The following is a 15,261-nucleotide window of genomic DNA, read 5'->3' on the forward strand; positions in this document are numbered from 1 at the left end:
AAAATGAAGGCAGCCACCACACCAAGGCTACTAAGCCACAATATATTACATATTTGGTTTGGGGTTTAGATACAGTACAATTTATATGCCTTATAGTAAAATGTATTTAATGCCCCTTCTGATGACTGTGCCAGGAGTGCAGATCTAGGCATCCAGATTTCTTCAGCGAAGTCCTCATGAGACTGCTGGCTGATTTTGGTGGCCAATATATGGTGAAAATAAAAAAAACAGTTTTTTTTTTGGAGGCTGATCTATCACTTTTTCAATGGCTGATGAGTGTCTGGTAACTTTAGATTTTTATAACTGTATTTGTCTGCACTGGGGAGATTCACTCTCTCCCGATGCCCATTGTCACAGGGATGGAAAGTTGAAGGGTAATCCCTAATTTTATAGATCAGTCACATAGTGAGTCATAGTCCCAGGAAATCTTCCAACTGGGTCACCTGACCATAAGGAGAGTTCCTTTTACTTCAAACGTGTCTTATGGACAGGAAGAAAAATGAGATGCAGTATTCTCAATGGGGCAGAGAGGGATAAAGAAAAACGTGAAAGGGGTTATAAGCCTTTCCTTCTCTATCCAAAAATCCCAGTATTGATACACTTGTATCTGATCATCTGCCATACATGCAATACAATTTCAGAAAAACAGCAACCTTCTGAGCAAAACAAATAGAATTCTTCTTAATATTTGGTTAAATGTGAATCTGAAACAGTGTTAGTCATCATTTTTGTGCTTCAGGTTTCACTGATGATTATGCAGTAGTGGAGGCAGTGTTGTGTAGCAAGGGAGCGCATCACACTTGTAACCCCACAAAGGAACTATCCCACTTTCCCTTATGCGTGGAGATGCCTGTGGGGCAACCCCTTCTTGCTTTACTGGTACCTGTTGACAGTCTTATGCACACCTGCATCAAATTTTACACCAACAGACTCTGCTTTTCCCCTTGGGCACAAGTTTCATTTTAGGAAGACGTCCTCATATAGATGTTAGGAAAAGGAGGAGTCCACACCAGTAATACCCTTTAACCAATTTATTGAATCAATAAAAGCAAGGATATCTACACTCCTTAGCCAACCCTTGAAGGTGGCAACACTCAGATTAAGTTGTGAACAGTCCAGCATAGTTCAGAGAGATGTGGCATAATAAGAGATATGATACATCCCAAAGCAGGAGGATGTGAGTCGTTCCATAAATGCATAAAGACCTTCCACTGCTCTAGCCTTACCCTCCTAAAGGGAATCTAGAAAAGTAAGGCCCAACTGCCTACATGTTGATCTGGTCTTGTCCAACCACAGAGAAAACCAATAATCACTCTTCTCGTGGCAACTAACTCAGAAAGCTTTCTGTCTTCCTATTATACCTTTACCCAGGGTGCCCCTCTTCCAACATGGAATTGTCACTGATTTATGGCTACAGGGACATCTATTGGCTTAACTACTTGCCGACCAGTCGCCGCAGTTGTATTGCAGCAAGTTGGCACAGCTGCGTGAATCGCCGTCATTGTACGTTGGCCGCTTTAGGAAGCTATGGGGGGCACACGACGCCAGAGCCGATGCGCGTGGCCGGTGGCCCCAATGTCTGCCAGCCACCAGCGATCGCTCCTCAGAGAGCCAGAACAGGGATCTGTCAATGTAAACAGACAGATCCCCATTCTGACAGGGGAGTAGAGAGAGATCTGCTGTTCCTAGTGATCAGGAACAGCGATCTCTCTCCCCCTCTAGTCGGTACACTGCCCACATAGTTAGAAACACCTCCCTAGGAAACACTTAAACCCTTGATCGCCCCCTAGTGTTAACCCCTTCCCTGCCAGTGACATTTAAACAGTAATCAGTGGCTATTTTTAGCTCTGATCACTGTATAAATGTCACTGGTCCTAAAAAAGTGGCAACATTGTCTGATCTGTCCGCCGCAATGTCGCAGTCCTGCTAAAAATCGCAGATCACAGCCATTACTAGTAAAAAATAAATAAATAATAAAAATGCCATAAATCTATCCCCTATTTTGTAGACGCTATAACTTTTGCGCAAACCAATCAATATACTCTTGTTGCGATTTTTTTTTTACCAAAAATGTGTAGAAGAATACATATTGGCCTAAACTGATGAAGAATTTTTTTTCTTTTATTTTTTGTGCATATTTATTATAGCAAAAACTAAAAAATATTGTTTTGTTTTTCAAAATTGTTGCTCTTTTTTTGTTTAAAAGTGCAAAAAGTAAAAACCGCAGAGGTGATCAAATACCACCAAAAGAAAGCTCTATTCTTGGGAAAAAAAAGGATGTCAATTTTGTTTGGGTACAGCGTCACACAACCGTGTAATTGTCATTTAAAGTGACTCAGTGCTGTATCGCAAAAATGGCCTGGTCATTAAGGGGGCAAATCCTTCAGGACCTCAAGTGGTTAAGAGAGTATTACAGCGGCATACCCTATAGCAACATTAGAAGCTACATGGCTCTCACACACTATCAATGGTCTTACAATAGGGTGGACACAGGCAAAAATGATCCTGGGTATGCTTACAAAGTAATGCTCCACTGCAGACTGCACGCCTTTCCTGTCAACCTCTCAGCTGCAGAAGCAAGCTCCCTGCTGTTGTGAGCCGCTAAACTCATTGCAGTCCAAAAGTTCCTGAAATAGGAAGAGCTGCTCACCTTAAAGGATCGCCTTTGGTTCATTGTAACATACCACCTGGTGCTTAACAAATCTCACTCGTATCACTCCTCAAGGAAGCTGAAAAGTGCTAAAATTGTTTAACAACAGGTGGTATGTTGGTGCATCAGTATGTTACAATAAATTAAAGATGATTCTTTAAGGTGAGCATCACCCCTCTTTTTCATTTTGGACTGCAGTAACAAATTATCCTGTAAACCTTTAAAATGAATTGATGAAACCATGCATGTACATCGTGAAGCAAATAATAGACTTTAACCCTTTGACAAAGAAAATATAATAGCATGTTATGCAATGTGTCCAGTACAGCATCATAAAATATTTGTACACGGGAGGAAATCGGTGCTGAACAAGCAACAGTGCAAACTAATTATTCCCACACTGAATAGATAGCAAGTGACAGCCATTGTTATAAACCCAATTAAAGATGTTTGCATTCCTGTCACATGCATTTCTGAGACAAAAACCTGATGGCTTTTTTGCATCTTTTCACAGGACCTGTTGTTTAGTGTGTGTGCTCTGAATATCATCTCCACAATCGTTTGTGCATTGGCTACTGCAATGTGCTGCATGCAGATGGTCTCTGCTGATGTTCTACAGCTGGTGAGTAACAAGACAGCTATTCAAACCTATATCCAAATTTACATGAAATGTACTTGTAAACACAAGCATTGCTTGATTGCCAGGGGCCTCAAACACACAATATTTATAAGATCATCACTATGCTGATGTTATCACGACAACCAGTCAGTGATGTCATCACTATTGTCACAATGACATCATTCTCTGAGCATTAGAAACCTCTAAATATCAATGTGCAGGGTGTGCATAAGCACTATGGACCTGATGCCACATCAAAAGCATCATGTGTTTCAGTTGTAATAAAGATAACTATTTTCTAGGGTTGCGTCAATACTGTTATTTTATCAGAGAGTACAAGTACCAATACTTTTGGTCAAGTACTCGCCAATAACGAGCACCGATACTTTGATTTGTGTCAATACAAAAAAATTGCACTGCAAAGAATTGCATGCAATTTGAACAGGAATGCGGTGCGATTCCTGTACAAATCACATTCAATTACCCCACTGCTCCTGTGTGTATAGAAGGGAAAAGTGACATCTAGTGGGCAAATTAATAAAATGTTAGAACTCACAGTACAGATCAAATGATGGATGTAGTGTCAATTATTACGCAATCAGTTCAGGACTTTATCATAGAGCTTAGAGAGCTGTGATACAGCCTTTTCTTGGTACCTCTCCTCAACTGGCAGAGGAGGCCTCAGGAGCTGAATTCAGTGACCACTCAGAGGAAGCAGAAGAGCCTTGCCAAACAGGATTTGATTTCAGCTGGGTGGAACCTTTTGTCACAGCCATAAAAGAGGCTAAACAATGGGAGGATCCAGTCAAAGAGCCTTTGAAAGTCTAAAGATGAATTCCTCAATTTAAAAAAATCCAGCGGTTCCTTTCTATTTATGGAGGATATAAAGTAGTTAATCACAGAAGAGTGGAAATAAATAAAGAAGTCTTGCCTAAATATTAGGCTCACTGAGACATCCAGTCACAACAACTCTCCCTTCATTGAAGCTTCTGCAGTGAGACCCACTCAACAGGAAGGCAAATCTTGATCTCAAAAATACTTATCTGTCCTCTGGAGCTACATGCCATCCTGACATCTGTTGCCACATGCAAAATAATCTACCTAGATACCTCGGTCTGCTGATTATACCAAATCATAGCCACTGGAGGTGCTCACAGGGCTGGAGGATAAGTTCCGGGACCCCGTGGGTATAGGGCGGAAGTGATGTGAGCTTGGAGGTGGACTGCCTCTACATCTCCTCCAGCCCTGTGAGTACCTCCAGCGGCCATGACTTGCTATCATTAGCGGACTGGGACGCCCATCCCATCCCACTAGATGGTACTTTAATCCCTTTCTATACACACAAACACAGGAGCAGTGGGGCAAATTGCATGCGATTCAGACAGGAATCGCACCACATTCCTATTCAAATTGCATACAATACTTTGCAATGCAATTGCGTCCATTCATTTTGTAATGATGCAAATCACACCGCAAAGTATCAGTATTGGGGGCATTTGGGCGAGTACCGATACTCACACATAAGCATGGTATCGGCATCGTGCATCCCTACTATTTTCCATTGGATTATAGTGGATAATATACAGTATGTTCAGTGCATCAAAGTAAGCCACTGTATATGTTCAATCAACAATCAATGAGAAAAAATGTGTAAAGATCAATGGTGTACAGTAGTAACCTGTAATAGGAGACCAATCACTCTATAGATGAAAATCAACTTTAAAGTCACCCTGTCAAGGTTTTACAAAAGAGGCCACTTGTAAAAGAAAAGTTTACCTTTCTGCGGACCTGTGTATTGAAAAGCTCCCCCATTTCTGCTTCTCAGTTGCTGCAAGTATTCAACCACCATTAGGTTCAACAATTGTTCCCCCTTCCTAGCCAGCATGGTTCCTCCTGCTAGCTCCTATGTCCTGTAGTGATGTTTGAGCCAGCAGGAAGAACCACAGTGGCTGGAAGGAGAGCAAGTATACCAAATAACCAAAGTTTTGAATACTTGTATTGGCTAGGGTGCAGAGGTTTTTAATGCATGGGCTGGCAGAAAGGTAAGTGTATAAATGCCTCTTTTACAGGTGACCTATTTTTTTTTAAAAAGTGATCCTGTGATGACAGAGTTTTTTAAACAAGTGTTCCCCAAATGGCAGGTAAGAAAGGACATACTGAGCTGAATAAACATTTGCATTCATTGGGCATTTTGTTTCCCAACTCCAACTGTCCTATTCTTAATATGATGATTGTGCATCATTCAGGTTGCTCTTGATTCCCCCAAGTCTTTACAAAGCATCCAAAAATAGATACAGATACTTACTGAATAGTACATGTAGCATTGCCCTTGTGAGGGTCGCTGGTTAAATCAGTACCCCACTGGTTGCCTTGACCCTGCAAGTCCTCCGCCACCGCTGACACCTTGGGTTCAGACATTTTCCCTTTGGGAATGATATCAATGAAGTAGGTACAACAGAATTGATTAAACCAATTAACTTATTTACTTAGTGGAATGAAAACAATTAGAACATCAATACCAGTTTAGAATAGTATCTCTTATAGGAATGTTATAAATAACTAAACAACAATCATGTATCAATATTAAATATTCAACGGTGAGGCCTGTAATCACTGTACACAGCAAGGCACATGAAATGCCTATGTGAACAGGTTACAGGAGGGCAGAGGAATGGCTCTTATTGGTGTCAGACCCCTCTCTTATGTTCCTCAACACATAGATGCAGAAAAGTAAATATATTGTTAGAACTTTTGACAGTGTAAAGCTATATAGGCTCTCCTCACTTAATGACCAGGTTCTCAACAACCGGGTTGTTAAATGAATTGGTCGTTTAAATGAGAAGACACAAGTAATCAATATTTTAAGCATTCTTAACTAGTGTACTGTACTGTATAGTGAAAAAAAGGTCTAGACACAAAACTCCAGCTCAATAACGTTGTTTTAATTTGCATAAGTACAGAACACAAATGAAAATTCTGTACTGTACAATACAATGATGTATAGCGGGTCCTTAGGGTGGGGAGAGCTGATTGTAAGTCCAAATGGTCCTTAAACAGGTAAGCCGTTAAATGAGAAGTATCTGTATTGAAATTCAACCTGCTCTTTCAGAGAGTTCTTGGTGAATTGTAACTCTATGAGCTCAATAGAAACAAATCCCTGAAGTGAGGAAGGAGGTGAGAAGTAGTTCTGTATTACTGTGAAACAATCTGGTTGATCTTCAGCTAGCCCTTTGAAACAATTGTATGCAAAGAATTTCTGAATGGCAGAGCAAAGCACCTTGAGTCAATTGATTGTGAATAAACAAAGAAGCAAATCTTCCTGTGTTGAACAAACTGCAGCTGGAATCACAGTGATCCCTGACTTAAAGATTGTGCTCTCTGTAGAACTACAAGTAAGAGCTGATCAATAGAAGATACAGATGTCTGTATGTAGTGTCTATGATGTTTGGCCTAGATCCTTGACACTAAGGATGATAGATGGTGCAGGAGGCAATGGTGTCTATATACAGTGTTCATAAGCTTGGGCTATTGCCTGCTCACCACACTGGAACAGGAGATGATGATGATAATGATGGTGGTGATGATGATGATCTCTCAGGAATGTAGCTCAGGTGATGGTATCCAGCCTTCGCCGCACTGCGCTACAGTTCACCCGGATCTGATATCACCGCAGGATAGATAGAATAGGAACGGCCTCCAGATCTCCGGCTAACAGCCAAGGGGGGCTGCCCGCAGATGTCCTTCCAAATATCGGCTGGATGGTTCTGCTGGTGCAGGCCGCGATTCAACTGCACCGTCACAGAATCCCTGCACACAGATCCACGCCAGGGTCCCAAGAGAGCGTGCAAGGCCTCAATCCATCCCTTTTAAAGACTCTCCTAGCAGTCTGTTCTTCCCCATCAGCCATCTGGTAGTTGTAGTTACCAATGATTCAGCAAGAGGGCAAATCCCATCCATTTGGACTGCATGTCCCAAGATGCCCTGCTTTGCCTTGTCTCTTCATCAAGAAGGTAACAGGTCAGTGTCAAACTCAGCACTAGAGGGAACCTGCTTCCCCAGAGCAAAGTCACACAGTGTCTTCTGATTGCAGGACTATATATATATTTAGGCCGAGTTGTAGGCACCTAGTGGTGTCTTGAAGTGATGTTACTTTTTACTTTGTGCTCCTGGGGAACCTGCTTGGATCCTAGGCCCATGCTCTACATGTGACTGCTGTCTAGGTTAAAATTAAGTCCCCCTCTTTTAATAAGCTTTCTTTCTGTCTATTGGCATTAATTCAGTTGGCAGTAGATGCTCTGACAGGAATTGGGCAGAAATCCAGAAATTCACCATTTCAAACGTGTGCAGTGGTTGCCACAGGCTTCCAATACTGTGTTGAATGCTGATGTCACAGTTTAGCCTGCTGTTTCCTGTCTGTGTATTCTTTCCTCTTTGCTGTAGTGGTTTTGCTAGATCTCTCGCTATACTGCAGGTTTTTCCTTCCCTTCTATCACTTACTGGCCTGAAAAATAAAAAGTCCAACAACAGAACAACAACATAAGATTTTCCACTATCAACACAATATAACATACAATTCAGCCTCCTGGCTCTCTTTAGCAGCAGCACTACTGCTCAGGCTTTGTGCCTCAGTCCTTCTGACCCTGGGCCCTCTCTTCCATCACAGACTGCACCATGCAGCACTCTGGCCTCTCCCTTGCACACCTGGACTCCTCAGGAGGGTGGAGCCCAGAATCCTGATCTCCCTGGTCTCTTGCAAAATGCCCAGAATTCACCTGCACAATCAGTGTCCTGGCTATTTCCAGATCCTGGTCCCAGGACTTGATATTTCATCCCACTCAGAGTCCCTCAACCTGCCTAGTTGAGAATCCTGGGCAACATACACCATGACAGGGAACCTTACTGTCACATCCTGTCTGCCTAGTCTTTTGTACATTCAGTGTCTGACTTCCCGTGTACTGACCCAAGCTTTATTTTTCATCTGTGCTTTTCTGCTACCTGCTCATTTCCTTGATCCTCTTCTGTCTCCTTCAATCCCTATTTTGCTTGAACGTGTGGTCTCTGTATCATCAGCTGGGTGTACCTGGGGGCTGTGACCTGGTTCCAGCTTGCTGCAAATCCATTCCCGCTATCATGGGCCCTGGTGAAGAAGCAGGCTGGGGCCTAAACTCCACACCCTGGGGAACCCTGAGTGAGTGTTATACAAGGGCTCACTACCACAGAAACCTAATGGCTGAATACTTTGCAGACAGTTTCACCACTTCACCACAGTGGAGTTTGGATTCATTGGCCACTGGAGGGGTACAGTAAATGTTCAGTAGCTTTTATTGCAGGGATCATTCTTTGGAATGTCACTTTAAAGTGTAAATATGTAAGTGTAAATAAAGTGTCACTTTAAAGTATAAATATGTACCACAATACTTACACGTTTATAAAAAAAAATGTAATAAGATCCCCATGTTACTACTTCATATCTGAGAGCAGATTTTTAATCCCATAAAATTAAGGGCACTGTTACCACTCTAGTTTCATATCCATGTGTAACATGCTTTAAGAGGAAAGATCAGGGGTACTGAAATGCCCATATGGATTTTCTTAGGCTGGATGGTGAGACTACCCAGTTGATAAAAGTGTTTTTTAAAATCTGCTATTCACAAATAAACTTGCCTAATGCGCTTCCTAAACACTCAATTTAGGAGGTATGGTAATGGTAAATGACTGTTGAAATAGAATGAAATGAAAAGGTTGCCCAAACTGTAGTGTTAATTTTATTTTCTGATTCATTTAGCTTCTGATGTCAGAGTTTTGACAGTCTATAGTATACAAACACTCCTGGCTGTACTAATGCCCATATTATGCCACTGTGTTCTTTTATTCTTTATATTTCTTTACAAATGTGTTATTGATGATATTGTTTACTGCTATTACCCTGTGGCTGGATTATGTTACATCTGGATTCTTAATAAATAATTGCCGATTCAGTTACAGTATCTTCAGTATCTGTGGCTTGAGGAAGAGATGCCGTAGACCCCAACCTGCTGTCAGTCTTGATTACTTTGTACTGGACTTTGATTCTATAAATAAATACACAATATCATTCCAAACATTGGGGCAGAATGATTTACTCTTCGTAGAGGAAAAAGGTCATTAGTCATCAGTCATTATAGAAAAAAGCTTTTATTAAGGCACAATAAACTGAGGAATTAGGGTTAGGACACAAAATACCCAAAAATTACAAAAATGCAGCTCCAGACTTCTCTTCTCTATTAGCAACAGTCATTGCATGCTATAGACATTTAAGCTAATAGCAGCAATCTGTATTAACAGACTGTATTAACAGACTGTTAACAGACAGCTAGTAGACATGACTCCTCTGCAATGTCCACCTACAGAGCATTCCATCCCTGTGCGGATGGAAAAAAAATTTGGATCTATATTGCAAACGTTTAGATACTTCTATTCATGCATCACCTGTGATGGCTCTCCTATCCATGATCCCCGGACCCCTTAAGACTGTGAAAAAAGATATGCTTAGATATTTTCTTACTGCAGCCAGAGCAGTTATTCCCCATCACTGGAAATCTGTACCTTCTCTCACGGAATGGTCAATCAAATTAGACTCCATCAGAGATTTGGAATGGCTGCTGGCACGGGAAATGGAAATGGATCAGTTTTTTTACACTTGGACTGCCTGACCAGAGTTCCGAAAATCATCTGGACCCTGTCACTGTTTTCTCTCAGCCATGACTAAGTGTTTTTTCTATTTTCTGCATCCATGTTACCCTCCACTTCCCTCCCCTGATCCTTACCCTTTTTTCCAAGTGACTTTTCCCTATTTCCATATTCCGCTTTTTTACCCCCCTCTTTTTTTCTTCTCTTTCTCTTTCTTCCCTCCTCTTCTTTATTTTTTTTTTCTTTTACATTGAAGTTTCGGTTAAAAAAAAAAAATCAATATGAATAGATGTATCTCCAAAAGCAATTGTGGAATATAAGACTATCCAATTTTTAATTGGATTTCTTGATCCTACCAAGTGTAAAGAGGTAACATTATTTTTTTTGTTTCCCTCCTTTTTGTTTTATTTGTTTTTTTAAATATATGGTATTTCAGTAAAGTATACCCTTGGCAATCACTAAATAGACATTGTATCTTAAATGTATGCATTTTTTTTTTTATAATGGAACTTTTTGTCTATTGCAAATTGAAGCTCTGTTTTTTTTTTTTCTTCTATATTTGAAAACCTCAATAAAACAAGATTAAAACAATAACAAATGAGGTAATAACATGCACTATTAATGATTTTGGCATACATTCACAATAATAAAACTTTCACACAGAAATTGGCAAGCAATCAAAGATTTCTTGCACCAAGCAGTAGGTGCAGGAGTGTGACCCACAGTTTGGAGTTTTCATACCTTGTAAAATTAAGCATTTTTTGGTATATACTCATTTCTATAGCTTATACTGTATGGACATTTGTAATAAGCTCTGCATTGTTTGATATTAACAACACAAAGTGTCAATTCAAGTTTGGGCTTCTGTAAATGTTTAAATACACTGTTCATGTATTTTATGCAACTACAACAGCCATTAGATGGCAGTGTTTATATGTTTTTTTGCTGCATCTATGGTTAAAGTTTATGTCTTTTCTTTGTAAAATAAAGTTCCTGTTTCCTGTCTGCAGTTAAGCAGCAAAACACATGTGGACTGTCTGTTCTGTAGGGCTATATACAGAATTTATAACAGTAAACTACCCCTCAAAGCCTAAGTGCAGCCAAAAAAAGAAACATTCAGCATGTAGGTGTGGCCAGGTTTACTGCCCACAAGGGAAGAGAAGTCACAGAGAGACAGGTTGATGCAGCAAATTATATTAAGTACTGTTGAGAGAGAACAGCCGATTTTGCAGACAACAAACCAGACAGGGAATAATGGTACACAACTCTGCAGACACCCGGGAGCATCAGCTAAAAGGCAGAACAGAAACTGGGGCCTCAGCAGGAAGGTTAGTGCTCCATACATGTCCATGCTGTCCCTACTCCACTGAAACCTGACCTTATGCTAGTTCTAATGTCCCTAGCCAGCGGAAAGGTCTGTCTCTGTCCTACCCAATACACGGAATGCGCACCAACCCAAATAAGTATTTTTAATAAGCGTGTGGCAGGGATTCATAGAAATAAGGGGCTGTCACAGACTCTTATCAAGAAAGCCAGAATATGCTTTGCCCTTCTGCCCAGCTTCTCCATTTATAGAAGCCATACTACAGCTACTATGAATGAAACACAATCTATTAATGGTGGCGGAAGACCTTTCAATCATCCACTGTTCCACCATTAATAGATCCAGTTTCAGTCACTGAAGGTGTAGTATGGCTTCTACAGTATGAATGGAGTAGCTGGGCAGAAGGGATGGGCATAGTTGGACTCTTTCAAAGAGAGTCTGTGCCCCTTTATTCTATAAACTCATGTGCACCAGAAGATTATGGTGGTAGGGGTGAGGGGGGCATGGACAAAGGAGAATTTTGCCTAAAAGAAGAGGCACATCCTAATGACTGGAGCTTATGTCTCTTATGCTGATTTCTGTTTTTTTTTTTTTATTTTGAGTGCACTTGAGCTTTAATATTTGTCAGCAGGTTTCTATGTATCCACCATTTGCAGTACCAGCAAGGGTGTTATATTAATTCATTAATTCATTAAACCAGTTTCAATGTAGTTTTAATCCCCCTTTCATTTAAGTATAATTTCCTTCTGACAGAAATTCATATTTAAAAGCAATTGTTTCATTTTTATAATATAAATAATTATGCCAAAAATCCAAACAAGCTCTCGGCATACAATTCTCAGATATGTGGCTAAAAGTAAAATAGGTAATACATTAGGGATTTTTGTCAAACAAAACAGTCAACAGATTTGAAGAAAATCATGATTTAGTTTGATATATTTTTGAGTGGTAATTATTGTTTTGAAATGTTTTTACTTAATTATTTAGATCTGACCTGTTTCTACTTCAATATTTTTGTTCATGATCGTGAACAAGCATTAAAGTTTAGGCTAAATTAGGCTAAGTGTAAATTACCGAGTAAAAGAAGCAGAAAAATACATATTATAACTGGAAAATTAAATCTCCGTTTCCTGCACTGGATGCGCTACTATGCTAATTGTCTCCTGTAATTGCATAAGGAGGTAGCAGTTGGTTGATGTGCACACAGATGCATTGCAATTCCTGCTGCCCATGGTAATTTTTAACACCCAGAGACCATTTAGGTCGCCCAAAGACCAATTTACATATCTGACTGTTTGTTTAGTTACTTACTTAAGAATTCTTATTGTCCAGCATCTGCCTTTATTGTCTAGGTAATTATTGTAATTCTTTCCTAATCCCCTTGTGCAGTTTTGCAGACACCAAATGAGAGCATCTCCTTTCGGTCGTGAGCAATCTTTCATATGCCCATGCATGCAGAGTTCCCAGCGGATCTTGTGTTTTCCAGTTGTGGCATCTGCTCTAAAGCTACATAGCGTGTGCTGCTGATTTTTAAACAACAGGCATGGAAAAGGATTTCCAAGCAGGGAATTCCTGTCTTCCAATCAATAAATATTTTATTGCATTTCCCCTGAAACCCAGTATATGCATTTCATGGAAATACCTGCAAGTAAAATACATTGCTCACCTTTCATTTATAGCTTTCCTTGAATTTAACATCTTTAAAAATTCTAACCAGTAAAAAGTCATAAAAACATATTTATTTAATAATCATTCTATTTTTATAGCTCATCATAAAAAAAAAGCAAAAGAGTGTAAATCAATACAATTATACAAACCACAGCTTGTGAATTTGCAGTGTGAGCTGTAATGCCGCGTACACACGGTCAGACTTTTCGGCTACAAAAGTCCGACAGCCTGTCCGACAGACTTTCGACGGACTTTTGGCCGACTTTTGGCGGACTTGCGGCGGACTTGCGGCGGACTTGCGGCAGACTTTCTTACGAACGGACTTGCCTACATACGATCACACAAAAGTCCGACGGATTCGTACGTGATGACGTACGCCGGACTAAAATAAGGAAGTTGATAGCCAGTAGCCAATAGCTGCCCTAGCGTGGGTTTTTGTCCGTCGGACTAGCACACAGACGAGCAGATTTCTGGGTCCGGCGTAGTTACGACGTAAAGATTTGAAGCATGTTTCAAATCTAAAGTCCGTCAAATTTGAGGCTGGAAAAGTCCACTGAAAGTCCGCTGAAAGTCCGGGGAAGCCCACACATGATCGGATTGTCAGCCAGCTTTAGTCCGTCGGCGTCCGTCGGACTTTTGTAGACGAAAAGTCCGACCGTGTGTACGCGGCATAAGAGGTCCAGACCAGCTCGTTTCTTTGACCAGTTTCTTTGAGTCAGACTGTTTTCTATATAAGATCTTGTTACATCAGTGCTGATGAAAGTTGTGGAAATTTGTTTCAAGCTATGAGTATGAAAAGTCAGAGGCTTTTACAAAAGCACATACAAGGAAAATGCACTGATTCACCTGCAGCTTTCTTTGTTACACAGTTACATAGTTACATAGTCTGTGAGGTTGAAAAAAGACACCATCAAGTCCAACCTATGTGTGTGATTATATGTCAGTATTACATTGTATATGCCTGTATGTTGCAGTTGTTCAGGTGCTCATCTAATAGTTTTTTGATACTATTGATGCTCCCCGCTGAGACCACTGCCTGTGGAAGGAAATTCCACATCTTTTCCGCTCTTACAGTAAAGAACCCTCTACGTAGTTTAACCGCTTCAGCTCCGAAAGATTTTACCCCCTTCCTGACCAGAGCACTTTGCGATTCGGCACTGAGTCGCTTCAACTGACAATTGCGCGGTCGTGCGACGTGGCTCTCAAACAAAATTGACGTCCTTTTTTTCCCACAAATAGAGCTTTCTTTTGGTGGTATTTGATCACCTCTGCGATTTTTATTTTTTGTGCTATAAACAAAATAAGAGCGACAATTTTGAAAAAAACGCATTATTTTTTACATTTTGCTATAATAAATATCCCCCAAAAATATATTAAAAAAATTTTTTTTTGTCAGTTTAGGCCGATCGTATTCTTCTACATATTTTTGGTAAAAAAAAATTGCAATAAGCGTTTATTGATTGGTTTGCGCAAAAGTTATAACGTTTACAAAATAGGGGATAGTTTTATGGCATTTTTATTAATAATTTTTTTTTACTAGTAATGGCGGCGATCAGCGATTAAAAATGCACTGATTATTGGCAATATGGCAATGAAGGGGTTAACCACTAGGGGGCGGGGAGGGGTTAAGTCAGTACTAGGGAGTGATTACTAACTGTAGGGAGCATGGGCTAGCTGTGTCACTATGCTGATCACTGCTCCCGATGACAGGGAGCAGAGATCAGTGACACTTGTCACTAGGCAGAACGGGGAGATGCTTGTTTACATTAGCATCTCACCGTTCGTCCTCTCGGTGAGGCGATCGCGGGTATCCCCGCGGCGATCGAGTCCGCGGGACCCGTGACCCGATTCACGGAGCTCCCGGCCAGCGCGCACGCAATGGCACAGTGGGGAATTCAAATGGACGTACCTGTAAGTCCATTTGCCCAGCCGTGCCATTCTGCCGACGTACATCGGCGTGCACCGGTCGGGAAGGGGTTAAGGTTAAACCTATTTTCTTCTAATTTTAATGAGTGGTCACGTGTCTTGTTAAACTCCCTTCGCAAAAAAGTTTAATCCCAATTGTGGGGTTACCGGTACAGTATTTATAAATTGAAATCATATCTCCTCTCAAGCGTCTCTTCTCCAGAGAGAATAAGTTCAGTGTCGCAATCTTTCATCATAACTAATATCTTCCAGACCCTTTATTAGCTTAGTTGCCCTTCTTTGTACTTGCTCCATTTCCAGTACATCCTTCCTGAGGACTGGTGCCCAGAACTGGACAGCATACTCTAGGTGTGGCCGGACCAGAGTTTTGTAGAGCGGGAGGATTATCGTTTTATCTCTGGAGTT

General features: G+C 40.7%; 1 protein-coding gene across 1 annotated transcript in view; it reads left to right on the forward strand.

Moving 5' to 3' along the window:
• The window catches only part of ENTREP2 (endosomal transmembrane epsin interactor 2), a 1,090,200-nt gene that overhangs the window by 904,985 nt on the left and 169,954 nt on the right, over positions 1 to 15,261 (forward strand). The window contains exon 5 of the mRNA XM_073618861.1: positions 3,165 to 3,272. Within this exon, the coding sequence (XP_073474962.1) occupies positions 3,165 to 3,272 (108 nt within the window). The remainder of the gene's footprint in view (positions 1 to 3,164; positions 3,273 to 15,261) is intronic.

This window comes from Aquarana catesbeiana, linkage group LG03 (assembly GCF_042186555.1).
Source record: "Aquarana catesbeiana isolate 2022-GZ linkage group LG03, ASM4218655v1, whole genome shotgun sequence".
Lineage (NCBI taxonomy): Eukaryota > Metazoa > Chordata > Amphibia > Anura > Ranidae > Aquarana > Aquarana catesbeiana.